The sequence below is a fragment of the Antedon mediterranea genome, chromosome 4 (genome assembly GCF_964355755.1).
Source record: "Antedon mediterranea chromosome 4, ecAntMedi1.1, whole genome shotgun sequence".
In the NCBI taxonomy this organism is placed as follows: Eukaryota; Metazoa; Echinodermata; class Crinoidea; order Comatulida; family Antedonidae; genus Antedon; species Antedon mediterranea.
The window spans coordinates 21,430,911-21,451,163 of NC_092673.1; the positions used below are offsets into that span (position 1 = coordinate 21,430,911).

Below are 20,253 nucleotides of genomic sequence, written 5' to 3' on the forward strand. Positions count from 1 at the left end.
GACAACATCATCAAGTCGGCAGAGGATAAACGTCTTTACCGAGGTTTGTTGCTTAAAAATGGTATGAAAATACTGTTAATAAGTGACTCAACTACAGAAAAGGCGGCTGCAGCAATGGATGTGCACATAGGTAGGTTTGTTCTTCTAATAGTCTTTATATTTATTGGAATCATGTCAGTTTGAACATTTCTGTTTTAATGTAGGGATAATACAATTGTAAATAATTGTATATTTATTGTAAACACTTGTTTTTTTCTTTTTTTCAGGTTCTCTGTCAGATCCATGGAATCTTCCTGGCCTTGCTCATTTTCTTGAACATATGCTGTTTTTAGGAACAGAGAAAGTAAGAATAATTTGTTATCATATACAAAATGCAATCATTGTGTATTGAGTGTAAAAACACGAGTTTTATATAAAATATTCTTTTTTCTTTTTACAGTATCCCTCTGAAAATGCTTATATGCAGGTGGGTCCATTTTTGTTTGTTTAATCACATACAAGACATAATGTTGGATCTTTCAATTGATGCTAAAATTGATAGTAGTGTGTGGGTGGTTTTATACATTTTAGTCTATTTTGTGCCTAGCTTACCTGGATAAACCAACATTAGCCTCTCTTGCTGAAGAGAAGAATACATTACGAAAAGAAGAACATTAATATACATTAAAATATCACACCCCGTGGGATAATGGTATAGACCTTACCAGTTATAGAGTATCACTGTCTGAAGTCAAAACGATAGAGGGCGCTGCATGGTTGCTAGCCAACTAAAAAATGCGTTCAACGCTACTATGTTGATAAACTATAAAGATCTGTATTTCTATCAAATTATGTATCTTAGCTTGATCTTTTTTAACTTAAACTGTAGTTGAAGAAGAAAAAGATTATTAAAAACAAATATTTAGTGATCTTTTGAAATTTTAGTTTGTTTTTATTGAAAATTATTAAGTTTTAAAATGACTACTTCAATAAGCCTAGTCCAAACCATTGGTGACCTTGGAGTCACTCAGGCAGGTATTTTAAACGTATTTTTGGTTGCGCTAGCAACCACGCAGCGCCACCCACCGTCGTGACGTCAACACCTGATACTCTATACACAGAAAGGGATGCTGCATAGGTAGGATCATATGTATAACATAAAACAGGCAAAGTTCTTGTTTCTGCCACAAAATAAATTATCGTCATCATTTTTTTTCGTATCGCCGGGTAAGTGGCACTCATAGACTACCAACACCACTGTTGGTTTGTGTAATTTTCTAAAATTCAATTTTAAAATACTCAGAAAACAATAGCAGTGCTGTTTTTATTGTTTTTACCAATGTTTTGTTATTAGTATTTATCAGAACACGGAGGATCATCAAATGCTTTCACGTCTGGCCAGCACACTAACTATTACTTTGATGTTGGCTGTGAACACTTTGCAGGAGCTCTTGATAGGTATGGCCAACTGTTTATCTTTGTTTTGGATATCATTCTAAAATTGAGAATATTATTTGTTTTATAATGTAAAGATTGGCAACCAGAATCTTGCAGTCTATTTTGTGCCTAGCTTACCTGAATAAACAAACATTAGCCATTCTCTTTGAAGTGAGAGTACAGTTTTTTAGTTGAACGACTTTTCCTAAAAATGGGACAGTCCACAACTGTAGGATCATTCCATCCACCACCTTATATATATATCTATCTTCTGTTAAAACCTGTCACATTTTTTCACTGAATTTTTATCTGGTTTTAAATAAATGTGTTCAGATTTGCCCAGTTCTTTCTCTGCCCATTGCTGAATGAGGAAGTATCGGAGCGGGAAGTTAATGCCGTTGATCAGGAGAACACACGGAATGTGAAGCAGGACAACTGGAGATTGTTCCAACTTGAAAAATCTACCTCAAAAAAGAATCATGTATATACAAAATTCAACGCAGGTAGACACAACACTTATTTGTTATCTAAATATTTTGTTTCTCCAGTCAACAGTAACCTCAAGGTTGACCAATTACAGGAGAGAACACAAACAACTCGCATAAAATATGTGAACGAAACTTCTATAATAATACATACATTTTATAAAAATTGGAAATATAATACATACAAATTCTGCAAATTATCAACAGAATCAAAAATATAATACATGGATATATTTCTTTTATTACTTTTTTTTCTAGGCAATAAGAATACACTGCAGACTATTCCATTACAAGAAGGGGTAAATGTACGTGAAGAGCTGTTGAATTTTCATTCTAAATACTACTCATCTAACATAATGGCTTTAGCAATACTTGGCAAAGGTAAGAATAGTTATTACACATTACACGTAATTTCTACAGTCAATCACTCAACATAAATATACATATACACATATTTAACTTCCATGAACTTTTACATTCTCACATTTCATGTCAATTTTCAACAAATTTGGCCAAACAAATGTGTTTTTTTTCCTGTTTTGATTTGTGTTCTTTTGATTTTAGATATTCTTGTTTGCTTCTTATAGATTCTTTAGATACAATGGAATCAATGATTGTTGATCTTTTTGGAAGTGTCGAAAATAAATCAGTTGAGATTCCAGAATGGTTAGAGCATCCATATGGAGAGGAACAAGTGCAGGTATGTACAAATATTTTAATCAAAATTATTATAAGGGCCAATCAAATCATTAAAAATTGTTCGAAGTACACCTATTATATTTATTATTTTTATATAACACCTAAATAAATTCATTTGATTGGACTATTGTAGGTTATGGCAGGCAATAGTCTGCACTATTGAATGGCTGTAGGCCTACCTTTTACTCAATCTGATTCAAATGACAGGAATCTATTTAGATGTTATATAAAACAAATAATGAATGTTTTATTCATGTAATGGTACAAATAATGGCATTCGGTGAATGATGATAGGTTATATTTCATCATTCACTGAATGCCATTATTTGTACCATTACACTCATAAACATTCTTTATGTATAATATTATTATGTTTTAAAAGTCTTCTCTCAGTCTATAATCACTATTTTAGATAACAAACTAGAAATAAGGTAATAATATAACACAATTTATGTATGTAGGTTGAATACAATGTTGTTCCAGTCAAGGATTTAAGACAGTTAAATATTTCATTTGCTATACCAGATATGAGCGAGCATTACAAATCAAAAGTAAGTATATCAATTTCTGATATTTTTTTCTAGAATCAAAACTAAACTGTCTAAATTTGTAAACACAATGACACAAATTAAAAATATTGTTTTTATGGAAAAATTACATTTGCTAAATTGAATTGTTGAATTTTGTGAATAATTTAAAGCCTTTTTCTTTCCACAGCCTTCTCATTATTTAGGCCACCTTGTTGGACATGAAGGTATTGGTAGCTTGCTGTCAGAGCTCAAATCTCAGGGATGGGTGAACATGCTATATGGTGGTGAAAAGGCTGGAGCAAAGGGCTTTTCATTTTTTACTGTAACTGTAGACTTGAGTGAAGAAGGCTTAAGTATGTTTTATAGTTATACTAGTGCCCTTTTGTTTTCATGATGAGCCACATAATTACTAAGCTTTTGAGTCTAACAGTCATTCTGTACCGCCTCATATGTTTCTAAGAGTATGCAGAACAGCAGTAGTGTAGTAGAGCTGTAGCTTGGTGGTTAACATGCTTGCCTTCCAATCCAAAGGTCCAGGTTTAATCCTGACCTAGTGCCAGGGTTGAGACTTAGTTTATAAGCACCATACATTATATTATAAAATAGTTTATCCGTCCTTTAATCGACGAGCTGCTCTTTTTTGCTAATTAGTATATCACCATTACTATTTTAATTGCTTTCAGACCATGTTGAAGACATTATCACGCACATTTTCCAGTATTTAAACATGCTCCGTAAGGAATGTCCTCAGGAATGGATCCATAAGGAATGCCAGGATTTGGATAACATGAGATTTCAGTTTAAGGATAAAGAAAGACCCTCATCATATGTCATGATGACAGTTTCCAACCTTCATGTGAGTCTTAAGCTCTGTCTACACTATCAAACTTTATGTGACAAAAAAATGTGATGTACCCATATATGGACATGATAATGTCATATGGCTACCATATTTGGGAATATCACTTTTTTTGTCAAACTAGTTTGATAGTGTAGACAGAACTTTATGTTGTGGCATATGAAAATATTGTAACTTTATCAGAATTATCTCAAGAAATAATCACCTAGCAATTTGTTACATTCTGTTTAATTAATTTATTGTTTTTACAAAATTATTAGTCAAATTAATTTTATTTAATCCATTTCAGAAATGAAATATTTATTGCACTAGTACTTTTGACTATCCATTATTACACTTTCATCATTTCATTTCATGGTATAACATGACATGGTATGACATGACATGGTATAACATGACATGGTACAGTATGTCATCACATGGTACAGTATGTCATCACATGGTACAGTATGGCATGGTACAGTATGTCATCACATGGTATGACATGACATGGTACCGTATGTCATGACATAGTATGACATGACATGGTATATCATGACATGGTATGACATGACATGGTACCGTATGTCATGACATAGTATGACATGACATGGTATATCATGACATGGTATGACATGACATGGTACCGTATGTCATGACATAGTATGACATGACATGGTATGACATGACATAATATATCATGACATGGTATGACATTACATGTTATAACATGACATGGTATAACATGCTATAGTATAACATGACATGGCATATCTGTACTTTGATGTTTACATCTTCACAGGAATATTCCTTCACCGAAGTACTTTCAGCTGACTACACCATGTCAGAATACAGACCTGATCTTATAACAATGATTCTAGGACTACTTACCCCGGATAAGGCAAGGTAATATTCTTCTATTTTACCTTTATAATCTAAACATAGTACATCTTCACGTCATACAGTTTGTATGCTATGTGGTAAAAAGAGACTCTCTTACTAATGGGTTTTTTTCCTTCATTCAGGATTTCTGTGGTTTCAAAAAGTTTTGAAGGAAAAACAGAAAACGTAGAGAAATGGTATGGCACAGAGTATAATGTTAAAAAGGTACCAGCTGATGTTATTCAGGTAAATAAAAAGAAAAACAATTGTAAGAAAGTAATTTAAAACTTTATATAATATACCAATACTATACAAAAATGAAATCAGAAACCAAGATCAAAAACGTGTCACTCCCATTAAGTTGTCATTTTCCTGTGAAATGAATGAGGGTTAGGCAATATATGTTTTGACACTACACCCCTAAAGAGCTCCTTTAATACGATTTCTACGCTGTATATTGTATTAGAAAATGGCATTGTATTTGATATATAGAGCAATATCAATAATATCAAAGAGCTGCATAGCCAGAGTAGATAGAAAAAAATTAAAATCAAACAAGTTAAAACTGCCTCAATATAAATGCGTTAACACATAACAAGAATACATATTTTCCCATGTATAAATGTTACTTATTTCACCATCGTTTTTTAATTTTAATGAATGAATCTTTAACAGAAATGGCAGAATGCTGGTTTCAACCCAAAGTTTTCTCTTCCTGCACGGAATGACTTCATCCCTACGGATTTCAGTATAGTTCCCAATGAGGAAGGGTCACCTGCCTTTCCCACGCTGATCAAGGACACGCCCATGTCTAAGGTGTGGCACAAACAAGATGATACGTTCTTACTGCCAAAGGCTTGTTATTTCATTGATATTACAAGGTATAGTGATTTCGTTGGTTGTTTTTTATTACCTTCAAATAATGATAAGAAAACACAGAATGTTAAAAGAATGTTGAATTTTGCCTCTGAATGTCCTCACATGAATTATATTTTCTTGTGACCTATCATTGACCTCACTTCTGGGACATGACACAGTTTTGCATACTTTGTTTTAATATTCATTCATTGTTTTTGCATAATGTTCTTAGTCCACTGAGTTACCTTGACCCTCTACATACCAACCTGACAAGATTGTTCACTGTACTAGTGAAGGATGCCCTCAACGAATATGCGTATTCTGCCGAGATCGCTGGTATAGGTTACTCACTGGATAGTACTTTCTATGGATTATATGTAAGTAATGTAAATTTGTTATTTATATATTGATCAAATTTGACTATTCTATGAGTGAGACCATTTGATTTGATTTATTTAGCCGATTCTCGGTACTGTATCTATTCCTATTCAGTATCAGGAATATTTGGTAATACAACATCACATGTGTTTCACATGTATCTAGTAGTAAACTAACCCTTAACCTAATCTTACATGATACAGGCACCACATGTGATATAAATGAGATGCTGTATTACCAAATATTCCTATAATACTTACGTAAATAGATAATACTGTATGTGGAGATACAGCACTGGGAATCAAGTGACTTATACATACATTATACCACACAAGTACAAGTACAAATACAGATAAAAATGACCAAAAAACATTCATTTTGTATTGTACAATCAAACCAATCCCATGATTAACTCTGTAAAAGGATCAATTACGTGGAGCATTTATAGTATCTACCTACGTGGATCTACCTGGATTTTGAGACTTAAAGATGTATTGTCCCCCCTTAAAAAAATTTTTTTTTTTTACAATTTTTTTTTCAATATGCCATTTTAATCACCTAATAGTTATTTATTTTGACCCAAAATTGGATGGGGAAAAAAATAATTTACCTGTAAAAACTGTAATTTAAAGCAAAAAATAGTCAAATTGGCTGCCAGCTAATGGGTTTTTGGTTGAATTTAACCGTTTATTTTGTCATATTAAAAAACATAATTTTTTGGGGGGTTTTTTTCTACAGAAGTGATTAACTTTGTTAAAACTATAAAATGGCATATTCAAAGTCTGATTTTATTAATCTTTATTTTTCAAGTTTTTTGGGAACAATACATCTTTAAAGCATTAATGCTTCTGTGCCTCTCGTGACTAGAACATATTCTTCTTACCGTATATGGGTATATTGGTGTTTATTTTATTGTTATATGTTTTAATTATTTGTTTTTTGGCAGTTAAATATTTCAGGTTATAATGATAAGCAAGACATACTTCTGAAAAAAGTTTTAGAAAAACTAACAAACCTTCAAATTGACGTGAATAGATTTGAAGTATTAAAAGAAATGGTAAGAAAATCGTTATTTTTTTTTTTTTTTTTATGTTTTTTTTATTTTTTCTTGTTTTAAATTTTTTTTTTATTATTTGTCAAGGCATTCCCTCAACAAGAGTTTCATCTTTTTGGCATTCTGCCTCCGTCCATTCAATAATCTCAATCTGTCATTACTGTTTTTCTTTACTTATATCATTGTCTTTTTGACGGAAATAAATGTCTTTTGAATGAATAAAACGGTACCATGTCAAGAGTGTTAAAGAATGACAGTCAAAGTGGTCTAGCTGGATTCTGGTTTTAATTTCTGCACAGGACATGTTGCATACAAAATCTTATTCTAAGTCTTATTAAAAAGGATTGAAGAAACCTAAACACCCTTTGCTTAGATAGGATTTGAACCCAGTACTACCCTTCTTACTTTGTTGCTAATATTAATTTCATTAGTGTAATACCATCATTTGTTTAACATAATGATATTTTAGTACAGTAGAATGCTAAAGAACTTCAGTGCGGAGCAGCCACATCAACATGCAGTGTACTATACCACTGTTTTGATGTCAGAATTGGCCTGGACAAAGGATGAACTCTCAAACAGTATGGAAGGTAAGTAAATGTTCAATTTATAGTCACATATGATTACATAGTACTTTAATTGTCCATACAAATGTCTGTCTTCACATCTTATTGTAATTTAATCTGTATAGAGGTCACAGTTGAAAGGTTGAAAGCATTTATACCTCAGTTACTGTCAAGACTCCATGTAGAAGCTCTGTTCTATGGCAACTTGTCAAAACAGGTAAATATCATTCTGCATTCCTAGGGTTAGTAGGGACTTTACGGAACAGGACGGGAAGCTACAGTACGGTGCTTATGAAAATAGAATGACCTTTTAACAAAGTGGGTTGAGCTTAGGTTGAAATTCTGTCGTTATTTTGGGGATGATAAAGTTGCCATTTTCCCATTAACGACTCGAAATAATGTATACATAACCTTAATACAGTTCAAATTACACTTAAAGTGTGGAATTTTCAAAATTCTAAATAATATTTGAACTTCTAATTTAATTGTTTAACGAAATCACATTTTTATTGGGTTAAAAAGGCTGTGTTAAAGCAATACATTTTTGCGCTGCGTTTGACTGCGAGGCCCCTAGCTAGGATGTCTAGGCCTATGCTGTATCATCAGAGCCAAGCGATTCAGAAGGGCCCCGCGCTGCGAGACAGGGGAAGGAGAAAGATAGTACCGGTCTTCGTGCAAGGGTGTGTGACTAATAAAACGGATATGTCGACTATATATGTCCCTATTATGAGCAAGTGAGTGGCCAAGCGGTTTAGACAGTGGGACCGTAATTACGTATCCATAACATCGGCAAGGGTTCATGGCTCACCAGCTCCATGGTTCTGGTGGTATGACAAGTCTTCTCGGATAAGGACTATAAAGTGTAAATGAACACATCTAGCTCATGTGCACTTTAAAGAACCTAGTAGTACATCTTTCGAGATGAGTAGGGGTTACACCGGTGTTCTAGTACATCAAAGCCACTAATCATAACTGGGCCTTCTGGGGGACCAGTCTTTTACTGAATAGGTCGCCCAGAATTAATAAAATAAATTCAAGGGGTGCATTAAAGCGTGGCCACAAAATAGGCAAAACAGTGAGATATAATTGAAATGTGTCTTTATTCCATTTTTAGAGAGCATTGGAAGTGGTGGACATGATTGAGAATGAACTCAAGAATACTTGTTCTACCAAACCTCTACTGGCAAGTCAACTTGTGAAACACAGAGAGATACAGCTACCAGATGGTGGGTTTTGATCAATTAGCAATAGGCACACACCTATCAAATGCATGGTATCCATGTCAATAAGATTAAAATTCCCATAGCAAAGAAAATTAGTAGATAGATAGATTTAAGTAGATATAGCTCTATGTTGAGTAGCCTTAATAGCTTTTTAGTAGGCCTTTTCAGCTCACCTACTAAAGGATTTTAACTCAAATACTATGACTATTTCCCAGTATGTATAAAACAGAGAGTATATTAAAAAATACGGACTATCATCATTTTGTTAATAGTCTATTAAAACTTATTGGTAGCCCTAGGAAAGCTAAAAGTTAATAGATAATACAACTGTGTTATTCTATAGATTTTTAATTGCTACAGTATCTGGTAGTCTATTGTATAAAATAGATAGCTTATTAATATTAACAGTAACTGGCTATTATCAGTTTGTTTATGTCTAATAATAGGTTGCTGGTAGCCCATTGTATAGCTATTGTAAGTAGACAATAGATAGATGTATACAACTGTGTTACTCATAGATTTAAAATAGTAAAAAATCTATTTAATACTGTTAGTAGGGTTTTCGTAAAAAAATCTTCCTGAAATCTACGTATTAGTACTGTAGGTGCTTAGTAGGTAATAGAGCTGTATCCATTAAGACGATAGCTTATAAAGGCTAATAAATATAGCTATATCTACTAAGACTTTTGTTATGAAACTCTCTTAAATGGCAGCTTTGAATAATCGATATCCGTCACTCTAAAAATGTTTTAGATGCTCATGCCAGGGGTAGAAAGTGATGATAAATAGACTTAACTAGCTAGCTGAGCTGGTAAAAATCCTGGCTGCATGCTTGGTATGTATGCACTAACAAACATAATTATGATGTATTTTTAAGGCTGTTATTTTCAATATCATAAGTGTAATGATGTACATGACAGCAGTGGTATTGAGATGTACTACCAAGTGGGGCTGCAAGAGACTGAGAAGAACATGCTGTTGGAACTACTTTGTCAAATAATCAGCGAACCTTGCTTTGATACACTTAGAACTCAAGAACAACTTGGTAAGTAGTCCTAATTTGATATCTCACAATTAAAACCGTCTATTTTAACCATTTATGGTAACAATGATTCTAAAATCTGTTCTAAGTTCTTTGAATACCTCAATAGATTTTGTTCACACAATATTTATATGTTTCCCAATACATTGTTCCCGCTCATTATTATTATAGCTTTTATTTAAAAAAATTTGAATTGCGAGTTGATTACAAATATATAAACATTAATATAAAATTTCAAGGAGAAAAACATTGATATATAAAATTTAGGAATATTATTATATACAGACTAAACAACATTATAATGCAAAACTACAAACGTTGCGTCATGATTGGTCAAATTACCTACAATGCGGTTACGTCCTTGTGTTGCATCCTAGTGTGAACCAACCTTAAGGGTGTTTGTCTATGTGATCAAGAAGAGCTCCAAAATGAATTAACAAATTATAACTATGTAATTAAAATGACAGGTTATATAGTGTTTAGTGGAGTTAGAAGGTCAAATGGTGTTCAAGGTTTTCGTGTTATCATACAGTCTAATAAGCCACCCAGCTATCTTGATTGCAGAGTTGAGGCATTTTTAGCTCAAATGAAGGTAAGTATAGTGACATATCCAAACTGTACTTATAAGAACACAAATGATTTATTTATGTAGATGTAATTTAAACAACCCATGGACAAATCATGCAGTGAAAGAAGCAAATTTTAAGGTCTGTTCTAGGTAGAGCACAAATCTTTAGACTAATATGCAAAAGAGTTAAGCAAATTATATAAAATATAATACATGAAAGAAACTTTTATTCAATAAACAAAACAAGAAATAAAAAAGACATTGAAAAAAGAGTTTTTCTCACCATTATGCTAAGTGTGTTCTGAAAACCGATGATGTTAAATTCTTTTTTTAAGGAACTTATTATAAATATGAAAGCTGAGGAGTTTGAACGACAAGTGTCTGCATTAGTTGTTAAACTGTCTGTCAAACCAAAAAAACTAATAACTCAATGTCGCAAATACTGGAGCGAAATCATTTCAGGACAGTACCACTTTGATAGAGGTTGGTAAAAGTGTTATGCTTGCTTTCCAATCTTAAGGTCCATGGTTCAATCCTGATCTTGTGTCAGGGTTGTAACTCACGACTCTGTCTACTTCACTCTCTATGCTTCAAATGAGACTTCGTTTATAAACACACTAATTATATAGTTTATCCATCCTGTAATTGCTAAGTTTCTCGCTGTTAGATAACTATAAAAAAAAAAAAAAAAACTTTTGATGTTTATTTTCAGATTCTGTTGAGATTGCTTGTCTGAAAACCATAACGAAGGATAATTTGATAGACTTCTTTAACAAGTATATTGATGCAAACGCTTCACAACGACATAAAATATCAGTTCACATCAAACCAACTGTCACAGCTGATGAACCGGATTCGTCTGAGAATATGACAGACAAACCTGTAGATGGAATTGTATTGACTGAAGTAAGTACCCCCAATGTCAATAGGACAGACAAACCTGTAGATGGAATTGTATTGACTGAAGTAAGTACCCCCAATGTCAATAGGACAGACAAACCTGTAGATGGAATTGTATTGACTGAAGTAAGTACCCCCAATGTCAATAGGACAGACAAACCTGTAGATGGAATTGTATTGACTGATGTAAGTACCCCCAATGTCAATAGGACAGACAAACCTGTAGATGGAATTGTATTGACTGAAGTAAGTACCCCCAATGTCAATAGGACAGACAAACCTGTAGATGGAATTGTATTGACTGATGTAAGTACCCCCAATGTCAATAGGACAGACAAACCTGTAGATGGAATTGTATTGACTGAAGTAAGTACCCCCAATGTCAATAGGACAGACAAACCTGTAGATGGAATTGTATTGACTGAAGTAAGTACCCCCAATGTCAATAGGACAGACAAACCTGTAGATGGAATTGTATTGACTGAAGTAAGTACCCCCAATGTCAATAGGATAGACAAACCTGTAGATGGAATTGTATTGACTGAAGTAAGTACCCCCAATGTCAATAGGACAGACAAACCTGTAGATGGAATTGTATTGACTGAAGTAAGTACCCACAATGTCAATAGGACAGACAAACCTGTAGATGGAATTGTATTGACTGATGTAAGTACCCCCAATGTCAATAGGATAGACAAACCTGTAGATGGAATTGTTTTGACTGAAGTAAGTACCCCCAATGTCAATAGGACAGACAAACCTGTAGATGGAATTGTATTGACTGAAGTAAGTACCCACAATGTCAATAGGACAGACAAACCTGTAGATGGAATTGTATTGACTGATGTAAGTACCCCCAATGTCAATAGGACAGACAAACCTGTAGATGGAATTGTATTGACTGAAGTAAGTACCCACAATGTCAATAGGACAGACAAACCTGTAGATGGAATTGTATTGACTGATGTAAGTACCCCCAATGTCAATAGGATAGACAAACCTGTAGATGGAATTGTTTTGACTGAAGTAAGTACCCCCAATGTCAATAGGACAGACAAACCTGTAGATGGAATTGTATTGACTGAAGTAAGTACCCACAATGTCAATAGGACAGACAAACCTGTAGATGGAATTGTATTGACTGATGTAAGTACCCCCAATGTCAATAGGATAGACAAACCTGTAGATGGAATTGTATTGACTGAAGTAAGTACCCCCAATGTCAATAGGACAGACAAACCTGTAGATGGAATTGTATTGACTGAAGTAAGTACCCCCAATGTCACTAGGACAGACAAACCTGTAGATGGAATTGTATTGACTGAAGTAAGTACCCCCAATGTCAATAGGACAGACAAACCTGTAGATGGAATTGTATTGACTGAAGTAAGTACCCCCAATGTCAATAGGATAGACAAACCTGTAGATGGAATTGTATTGACTGAAGTAAGTACCCCCAATGTCAATAGGATAGACAAACCTGTAGATGGAATTGTATTGACTGAAGTAAGTACCCCCAATGTCAATAGGACAGACAAACCTGTAGATGGAATTGTATAGACTGATGTAAGTACCCCCAATGTCAATAGGACAGACAAACCTGTAGATGGAATTGTATTGACGGATGTAAGTACCCCCAATGTCAATAGGACAGACAAACCTGTAGATGGAATTGTATTGACTGATGTAAGTACCCCCAATGTCAATAGGATAGACAAACCTGTAGATGGAATTGTATTGACTGATGTAAGTACCCCCAATGTCAATAGGACAGACAAACCTGTAGATGGAATTGTATTGACTGATGTAAGTACCCCCAATGTCAATAGGATAGACAAACCTGTAGATGGAATTGTATTGACTGAAGTAAGTACCCCCAATGTCAATAGGATAGACAAACCTGTAGATGGAATTGTATTGACGGAAGTAAGTACCCCCAATGTCAATAGGACAGACAAACCTGTAGATGGAATTGTATTGACTGATGTAAGTACCCCCAATGTCAATAGGACAGACAAACCTGTAGATGGAATTGTATTGACTGAAGTAAGTACCCCCAATGTCAATAGGATAGACAAACCTGTAGATGGAATTGTATTGAATGAAGTAAGTACCCCCAATGTCAATAGGATAGACAAACCTGTAGATGGAATTGTATTGACTGAAGTAAGTACCCCCAATGTCAATAGGACAGACAAACCTGTAGATGGAATTGTATTGACTGAAGTAAGTACCCCCAATGTCAATAGGATAGACAAACCTGTAGATGGAATTGTATTGACTGAAGTAAGTACCCCCAATGTCAATAGGACAGACAAACCTGTAGATGGAATTGTATAGACTGATGTAAGTACCCCCAATGTCAATAGGACAGACAAACCTGTAGATGGAATTGTATTGACGGATGTAAGTACCCCCAATGTCAATAGGACAGACAAACCTGTAGATGGAATTGTATTGACTGATGTAAGTACCCCCAATGTCAATAGGATAGACAAACCTGTAGATGGAATTGTATTGACTGATGTAAGTACCCCCAATGTCAATAGGACAGACAAACCTGTAGATGGAATTGTATTGACTGATGTAAGTACCCCCAATGTCAATAGGATAGACAAACCTGTAGATGGAATTGTATTGACTGAAGTAAGTACCCCCAATGTCAATAGGACAGACAAACCTGTAGATGGAATTGTATTGACTGAAGTAAGTACCCCCAATGTCAATAGGATAGACAAACCTGTATTTGGAATTGTATTGAATGAAGTAAGTACCCCCAATGTCAATAGGATAGACAAACCTGTAGATGGAATTGTATTGACTGAAGTAAGTACCCCCAATGTCAATAGGACAGACAAACCTGTAGATGGAATTGTTTTGACTGAAGTAAGTACCCCCAATGTCAATAGGATAGACAAACCTGTAGATGGAATTGTATTGACTGAAGTAAGTACCCCCAATGTCAATAGGACAGAAAAACCTGTAGATGGAATTGTATTGACTGATGTAAGTACCCCCAATGTCAATAGGATAGACAAACCTGTAGATGGAATTGTTTTGACTGAAGTAAGTACCCCCAATGTCAATAGGACAGACAAACCTGTAGATGGAATTGTATTGACTGAAGTAAGTACCCCCAATGTCAATAGGACAGACAAACCTGTAGATGGAATTGTATTGACTGATGTAAGTACCCCCAATGTCAATAGGACAGACAAACCTGTAGATGGAATTGTATTGACTGAAGTAAGTACCCCCAATGTCAATAGGATAGACAAACCTGTAGATGGAATTGTATTGACTGATGTAAGTATCCCCAATGTCAATAGGACAGACAAACCTGTAGATGGAATTGTATTGACTACCCCCAATGTCAATAGGATAGATTGAACTCTTTTTTTTAAAGTCTAAAACCTATATCATCAGCTCAGCTTAATTATATATACAGTATTAAGAAATTACACACTTTCCTGGAAATCTTGACTTTTTACATGATTTTTTTCTTTTATTGCATTGTTGTGTCATGGTGCCTTGAGCATCTCATGTTTGATGTAAAGCGACGCAATATAATATTTTCTTAGATGATTAGTACTGTACTCAATTAAATCATGTTTTTATCTTTCACAGCCTGTTGTAGTAACAGATGTCACATACTTTAAAAGTGGTTTATCACTGTTTCCACGACCCGCCTCTTATATTGATAGTTTAGCACCAGCCAAGTCAAAACTTTAGACCATTGAGATAAACAGCTTAAATCGATCTGTCACACAGGGCTACCAAGAACAAATATTGTTGGTAAATTACAAGTGAGAGTCTTGTACACTTTGCATAAAATATATTTTGCAATTGGTCTCTCGAATAAAATATATTTTACGATTGATATGAACCAAGCAGTTTGCATTATAAAAATCCTTATTCTGTTGAGGTGGAAAACTTTGGAAGCACATTGACTGCATAATTTTCTAGCGCATTGTTTTTAAGAAAAGGTCACCGCTAAAAAAAAAAAAACTTTTCTTTAATTTTCAACAAAATCAAAGAAAAAAAATGAAAGGCTGTCACAGATTTATTATCTTTTTAATTTCTCAAACATGACAATTACAAGCTTCTTAAACATAAAAAATATTTCCCTTTAGAGATATAAACAACAGAGTCTATACTTACCTTTTAAATTACTTTAAATACAATCTTTAATACAACACTAATAAAGAGAATGCTATAGCAATTATTGGATGTTAAAGAAACCCACAGTTATTATAAAATTGTAGTCACAAAACCAACATTAATCAACAGTAAGCTTTTTAAATCAAGAAGGGTAGTACACTTATTATATAAATATTATAAAGTAATACATTGACATCTGAATAATGACCTTCAGGTTCAGTTGGCGGGGTGCGATTTTTATTTTCGTACATATATTGGGAAACATCACAAAATAAACATGAATATTCATTAGTCATATCCATAAGGTGTGACGTAAGAATAGATCTAACAACAATCCACTAATGCAAACGCTTTCTGTCGAGCATCTGTGTAGTCAAATGGATTAGACTATGGACTTCACATGTCGATGTATCTGGTTCGAATCCCATGAGCAACATCTTTTTACTTTATAGTGAGATTATTTACAGGGTTAGATTTAGTTATATTTAGGAAGTAGTTCGGCTATCTTTCACATAAGAGGTCCCTTAAACTTATGTACGAAAAGAAAAATCGCTGGGTGGGTTACCCTATTTAAATAAAGTTGAAATAAATAAATTATATATAGTTGGATAGTCAGTGGTAGATAACAATTTTAAAACATTTTTAAACCTAGGATTTAATAATTTCACCAAGTTTATATAAATTAAATGTGAATGTCAATAAAGTGGTATAAATTATGAAATGTGTATTTTCAATTTTTACTTCTAACAACCGAACAGTATAAATATAGTAGGCAACCTATCTTTAAAAAAAGCTACAAAATTCTATAACCATAACATTTATTTGCAAACTATAAATCATTGAAAAAAAAAATACCCAAAAATCCAATAAACTCTAAATAGATAGATGTTGTTAACAGAAAGATTTTGCAATGTATTCATTTGTTATGGTAGCAAGACGATTCGGCACACTTACATTTATCAGCTTTGATATGCATTTTATAAGCATAAAATAAGCATTTTTACCCAAACTTTATTTTCAGTAAAACTATGGGATAGGGCCTAGTACTACAGATGCAATAAAGCAAACATTTTGAAAACATTGTCGAAAATGATCATTTTCGAAGTAATAAATTGAATATAAAATTACGTAAAAAAAACCAATTTCAGTAATTTATTTTATATATTATATCAACATTGTCAATATCAAATAAAATACGGATTGTTAAACACCTTTAAAAACGTGATAAATACCAACAAAAATGAATATGAATTTGGTCTAAAGTGAGACCAAAAGTGGGCCGAATCGTCCTGGATTCTTTGCTATATATTGGACTTCTCTACTAGTTTAAAATACCACTCATCATTTTAAGGGTCATTCAAATATCAAATTCTTTATACCAAGGTAACATTTTTATTTTGGTTTATAACTCTGGTAGGTTAGCCTAGCAAGATGTGACCAAGATGCATGGTCAGAACAATGTATTCCTTTTCCCAAATTTCATTCAAACAAGGACTTATACTATACATATACTGTATGTATTTACATATTTCTTTGATTGTATATACCGGACCTATTACTATGTACTGTATCATTCTCATCCAAACATGTTATCTATATCCCAGCTAAAAACGAATCATTCTTTTATTTCCCTACAACATAAGCACATACTAAACATTATAATTTCATGTGTTCTTCCTCACTATGCTTGTATATATGGTGTATCCAACATAAGCAAATACTAAACAGTATAACTTCATGTCTTCTTTCTCACTATTCTTCTGCATTGGGTGTTTCCAATGGTTTTTCTACCGGTACACTAGCATCACCATCAAAATCCTTTATCTCGCGATGTGCCTGTCTCAAATATTGTTGTTGTTTATAGAATAGTTTCAAAGCTCCTTTAATAGTCACAAATGCAATACCACCCTAAAAAATAAAACAAGTTTTAGTAAATTTGCTAATGCAATATAGTACTATATATCACCAGATCAAATACATAAGTAAATTGTGGTAGGTCATGACCTTTCTGTACATTTACAGTCAACATACTGTATAAAAGAAAACCAACTTACCAAAATAGTTCTTTGTAAATTTGACTTTAATGAGCCAAAGAGAAGTTTTCCGGTGACTGTTGAAACAGTCGGGAAAATGAGGGCGCCACAAAGAACTCTCGTTGCTGACAGTGGATCAGACATTGGTTGTGTATCTGCTGGTATCCTAGGCAACATGTCGGACATTTGATTCCATCCGCAAACATATTTCCAGATTGGGAGTTTAGGTGAATATTTGCGCCAAAGTTTCAAGACATAATCTTCCCATCTGAGCATTTTACTGAGTATCAGCATAACAGGGATTGTTGGGAGTCCAATAAGTAGGAATAAGGGGTCAGCTCGTTCCATCACATCAAGCCCTTCCTTGTGCCCCAAAACCTGCATTATTGTCACTGCACCATATGTTACAGCAGACCAGTACACTGAGCCAACTACCACACCCGCAGCAGCAAACGGACATACTTTGTAAATCAGTTTATCAACAAGATCTAAAAAGCTAACAAAGGAACCTGTGAAATAAATAAAATACAAATTATGACATCAAATCCAGGCATTTTCTTTTGGAAATTGTAGGTGTGCTACAAATTGCACTCCTCAACACATTCAGGGGTGCTGTAGGTGTGCCGTTTGTATTTTGGTGTGTTCAAGTTTTTTAAGTGTGTTGTAAATTGCACTCCTCAAGGGCAGTTTAGGTGTGTGTTAAGTCACACTCGCTCGCCTAAAAAATAAGGCATTCGAATAATTTTGAATTTTGGCAGTAAGGTGTTTACAGTTAGGGGAAAAATGACTATAGTCATGTTAGAAAGTGTAGTTAAGAGTTGTTAAGCAACATAACTTTACCACATAAAACTCCTAGAAAGAAAAAGCCTTTTACCATTTTCACGACTGTTTAGGGCAGTCAATGATTATTGGTGAATTATCGGTCAGGGTACAAAAATAAAGAATGACCCGCCTGTAATGTTATACCAATAAGATAAGATGCGGTTAAAACATATAAGAGGTTTTTCAAGTTCAGTTATTCATGTGTCAGACATTGTTATATTTTTACCTATTCCTGGATATACAATGATGTATTCTGTACTACATTGTGGGCAAGAAACCTTTGCTGTGCTGTTTCCTTTCTGTTTCTCATCAATCCATCGCTGTAAACAAACTTGATGAACCCATTTGGTTGTTCCTTTACATCTACAAGGTCTTGTCCATTTTGCTGTCATATCATCTTCATCGGTGGCAAAACACACCCAACAACTTCTCCTATAATCATAATTATGCAATGTATATTAATTATCAACCGAAACTCCATGTTTGAGTATTTGAAAGATGTATTGTCTACCAAAAACATAAAAAATAGAAAAATTAATAAAGTAAGATTTTTGCAATTTTAATCAAGTTTGTTTGTTTGTTTGTTTTTTTATTTCCATTCACAACAAAATAAAACCATTAACATACATAAATATTCATTACAAAAATGAAAGAATGGAAAGGGGGAATCTCTGAAGCACAGCAGCTTATAAGTAGAAACCCCCTGTTACAAAACAGTTTATAAATAGTAATATGAAATAAAGTTATTCACTTCTGTAGAAAAAATCCACAAAAATAATGATTTCACATTAAAAAAACGGTTAATTTTAACCAAAAATCATTGTCTGACAGACAATTTAGGTATTTTTTACTTTAAATTACATTTTTATCAGGAGAATAATTTTTTTTTTTCGTCCAGTTTTTGGTCAAAGATAACCATTATGTGACATTAAAATGGCATATTAAAAAATTATTTTTTTAGGGGGACAATATCTTTGATACTGTGCGTTTAAATGTGTGTACAGTAGATTAAAAGGAGTCTGAATAGTACATGTGATCTTACCTATCATCCCTGCTCAATCTCTTAGCAACAGGTGAATGACTTACTTCTCCCGTACTTGTTGCAATAGGAGCATTTTCCATTTCAAAATCCTCTGATCCCCTGTTTCCAACTTGTCACTACAAACAAGGAAGTCCAAATAAGTGAATGCATTTTTAAAATAATATCATCAATCAGGCCTAGAAAGTGTAACTATTAGTATTATTAATAATATGCAAGCCATGATTACTTTTATATTTCTATAAATAATTAATTAGGCCTAGGCTTGAACCGAATAAGGTTCAGTTGGTAAGTATGACTAGCTAGGCTACTCTATCTAAGCCTAGGCCTAGGTCCTCTAGCTTACGTAGCCAAAGCCTCTTTTTGATGCCTACCTAGGCCTAGCCGTATGAAGAGAGAAGAGGCTTGGCCTAGAAATGAATAAAGGCCTATATGCAACACTTCTAGAAGCTTAAATACAACGGACCTAGGCAACTATTAACTAATATTATTAATATATTAGTAAAAATACAAATGAAATCTGCTTACTACTTAAAATTAAAGGAGTTTTTTGGTAAACCGCAGCTCTTTACTACAACTTCAGCAGTTGATTCTTGACCCTACTTTTTTACGTCTTCTGATCACATGCTGCCTACGTCATTATAAATACGATTTTAAAATTTCAATACTAATTAGTATTCCCCTTCAAAAAAAACTTTAAATCAGCACGAAACACATAAAAACGAGTCTAGTCAAGAATAATTTTTTTTTAAATACAAC

The 20,253-nt window shown here is 33.6% G+C and overlaps 2 protein-coding genes across 2 annotated transcripts; one reads left to right on the top strand and one right to left on the bottom strand.

The window, feature by feature from the left end:
• The first annotated feature begins 270 nt into the window (after nucleotides 1-270).
• On the top strand, nucleotides 271-15,506 carry LOC140046878 (insulin-degrading enzyme-like). Its single transcript, XM_072091620.1, has 22 exons — nucleotides 271-343; nucleotides 440-466; nucleotides 1,334-1,437; nucleotides 1,750-1,919; nucleotides 2,160-2,282; nucleotides 2,489-2,601; nucleotides 3,062-3,151; nucleotides 3,318-3,483; nucleotides 3,814-3,986; nucleotides 4,771-4,874; nucleotides 4,994-5,096; nucleotides 5,526-5,731; nucleotides 5,941-6,085; nucleotides 7,033-7,143; nucleotides 7,610-7,730; nucleotides 7,832-7,923; nucleotides 8,821-8,932; nucleotides 9,807-9,974; nucleotides 10,439-10,563; nucleotides 10,875-11,022; nucleotides 11,252-11,445; nucleotides 15,067-15,506. The coding sequence occupies exons 1-22, from the start codon at nucleotides 320-322 to the stop codon at nucleotides 15,169-15,171; spliced, it is 2,724 nt and encodes a 907-aa protein (XP_071947721.1). The 5' UTR covers nucleotides 271-319; the 3' UTR covers nucleotides 15,172-15,506.
• LOC140046889 (E3 ubiquitin-protein ligase MARCHF5-like) lies at nucleotides 15,498-20,092 on the bottom strand. The gene is made up of 5 exons (XM_072091632.1): nucleotides 20,023-20,092; nucleotides 19,498-19,613; nucleotides 18,682-18,887; nucleotides 17,655-18,142; nucleotides 15,498-17,508 (listed from the first exon to the last, which is right to left on the bottom strand). The coding sequence occupies exons 2-5, from the start codon at nucleotides 19,575-19,577 to the stop codon at nucleotides 17,353-17,355; spliced, it is 930 nt and encodes a 309-aa protein (XP_071947733.1). The 5' UTR covers nucleotides 19,578-19,613; nucleotides 20,023-20,092; the 3' UTR covers nucleotides 15,498-17,352.
• Nucleotides 20,093-20,253: the final 161 nt, after the last annotated feature.

Excerpts from the sequence above, each read along its gene's own strand:
- LOC140046889 (XM_072091632.1), bottom strand. The coding sequence starts at position 19,577 with ATGGAAAATGCTCCTATTGCAACAAGTACGGGAGAAGTAAGTCATTCA. Across the intron at positions 18,888-19,497 it reads AGATTGAGCAGGGATGATAG|GAGAAGTTGTTGGGTGTGTT; the intron begins GTAAGATCACAT and ends TTATGATTATAG. Across the intron at positions 18,143-18,681 it reads CATTGTATATCCAGGAATAG|GTTCCTTTGTTAGCTTTTTA; the intron begins GTAAAAATATAA and ends TTTATTTCACAG.
- LOC140046878 (XM_072091620.1), top strand. The coding sequence starts at position 320 with ATGCTGTTTTTAGGAACAGAGAAA. Across the intron at positions 1,920-2,159 it reads ATATACAAAATTCAACGCAG|GCAATAAGAATACACTGCAG; the intron begins GTAGACACAACA and ends TTTTTTTTCTAG. Across the intron at positions 5,097-5,525 it reads TACCAGCTGATGTTATTCAG|AAATGGCAGAATGCTGGTTT; the intron begins GTAAATAAAAAG and ends AATCTTTAACAG.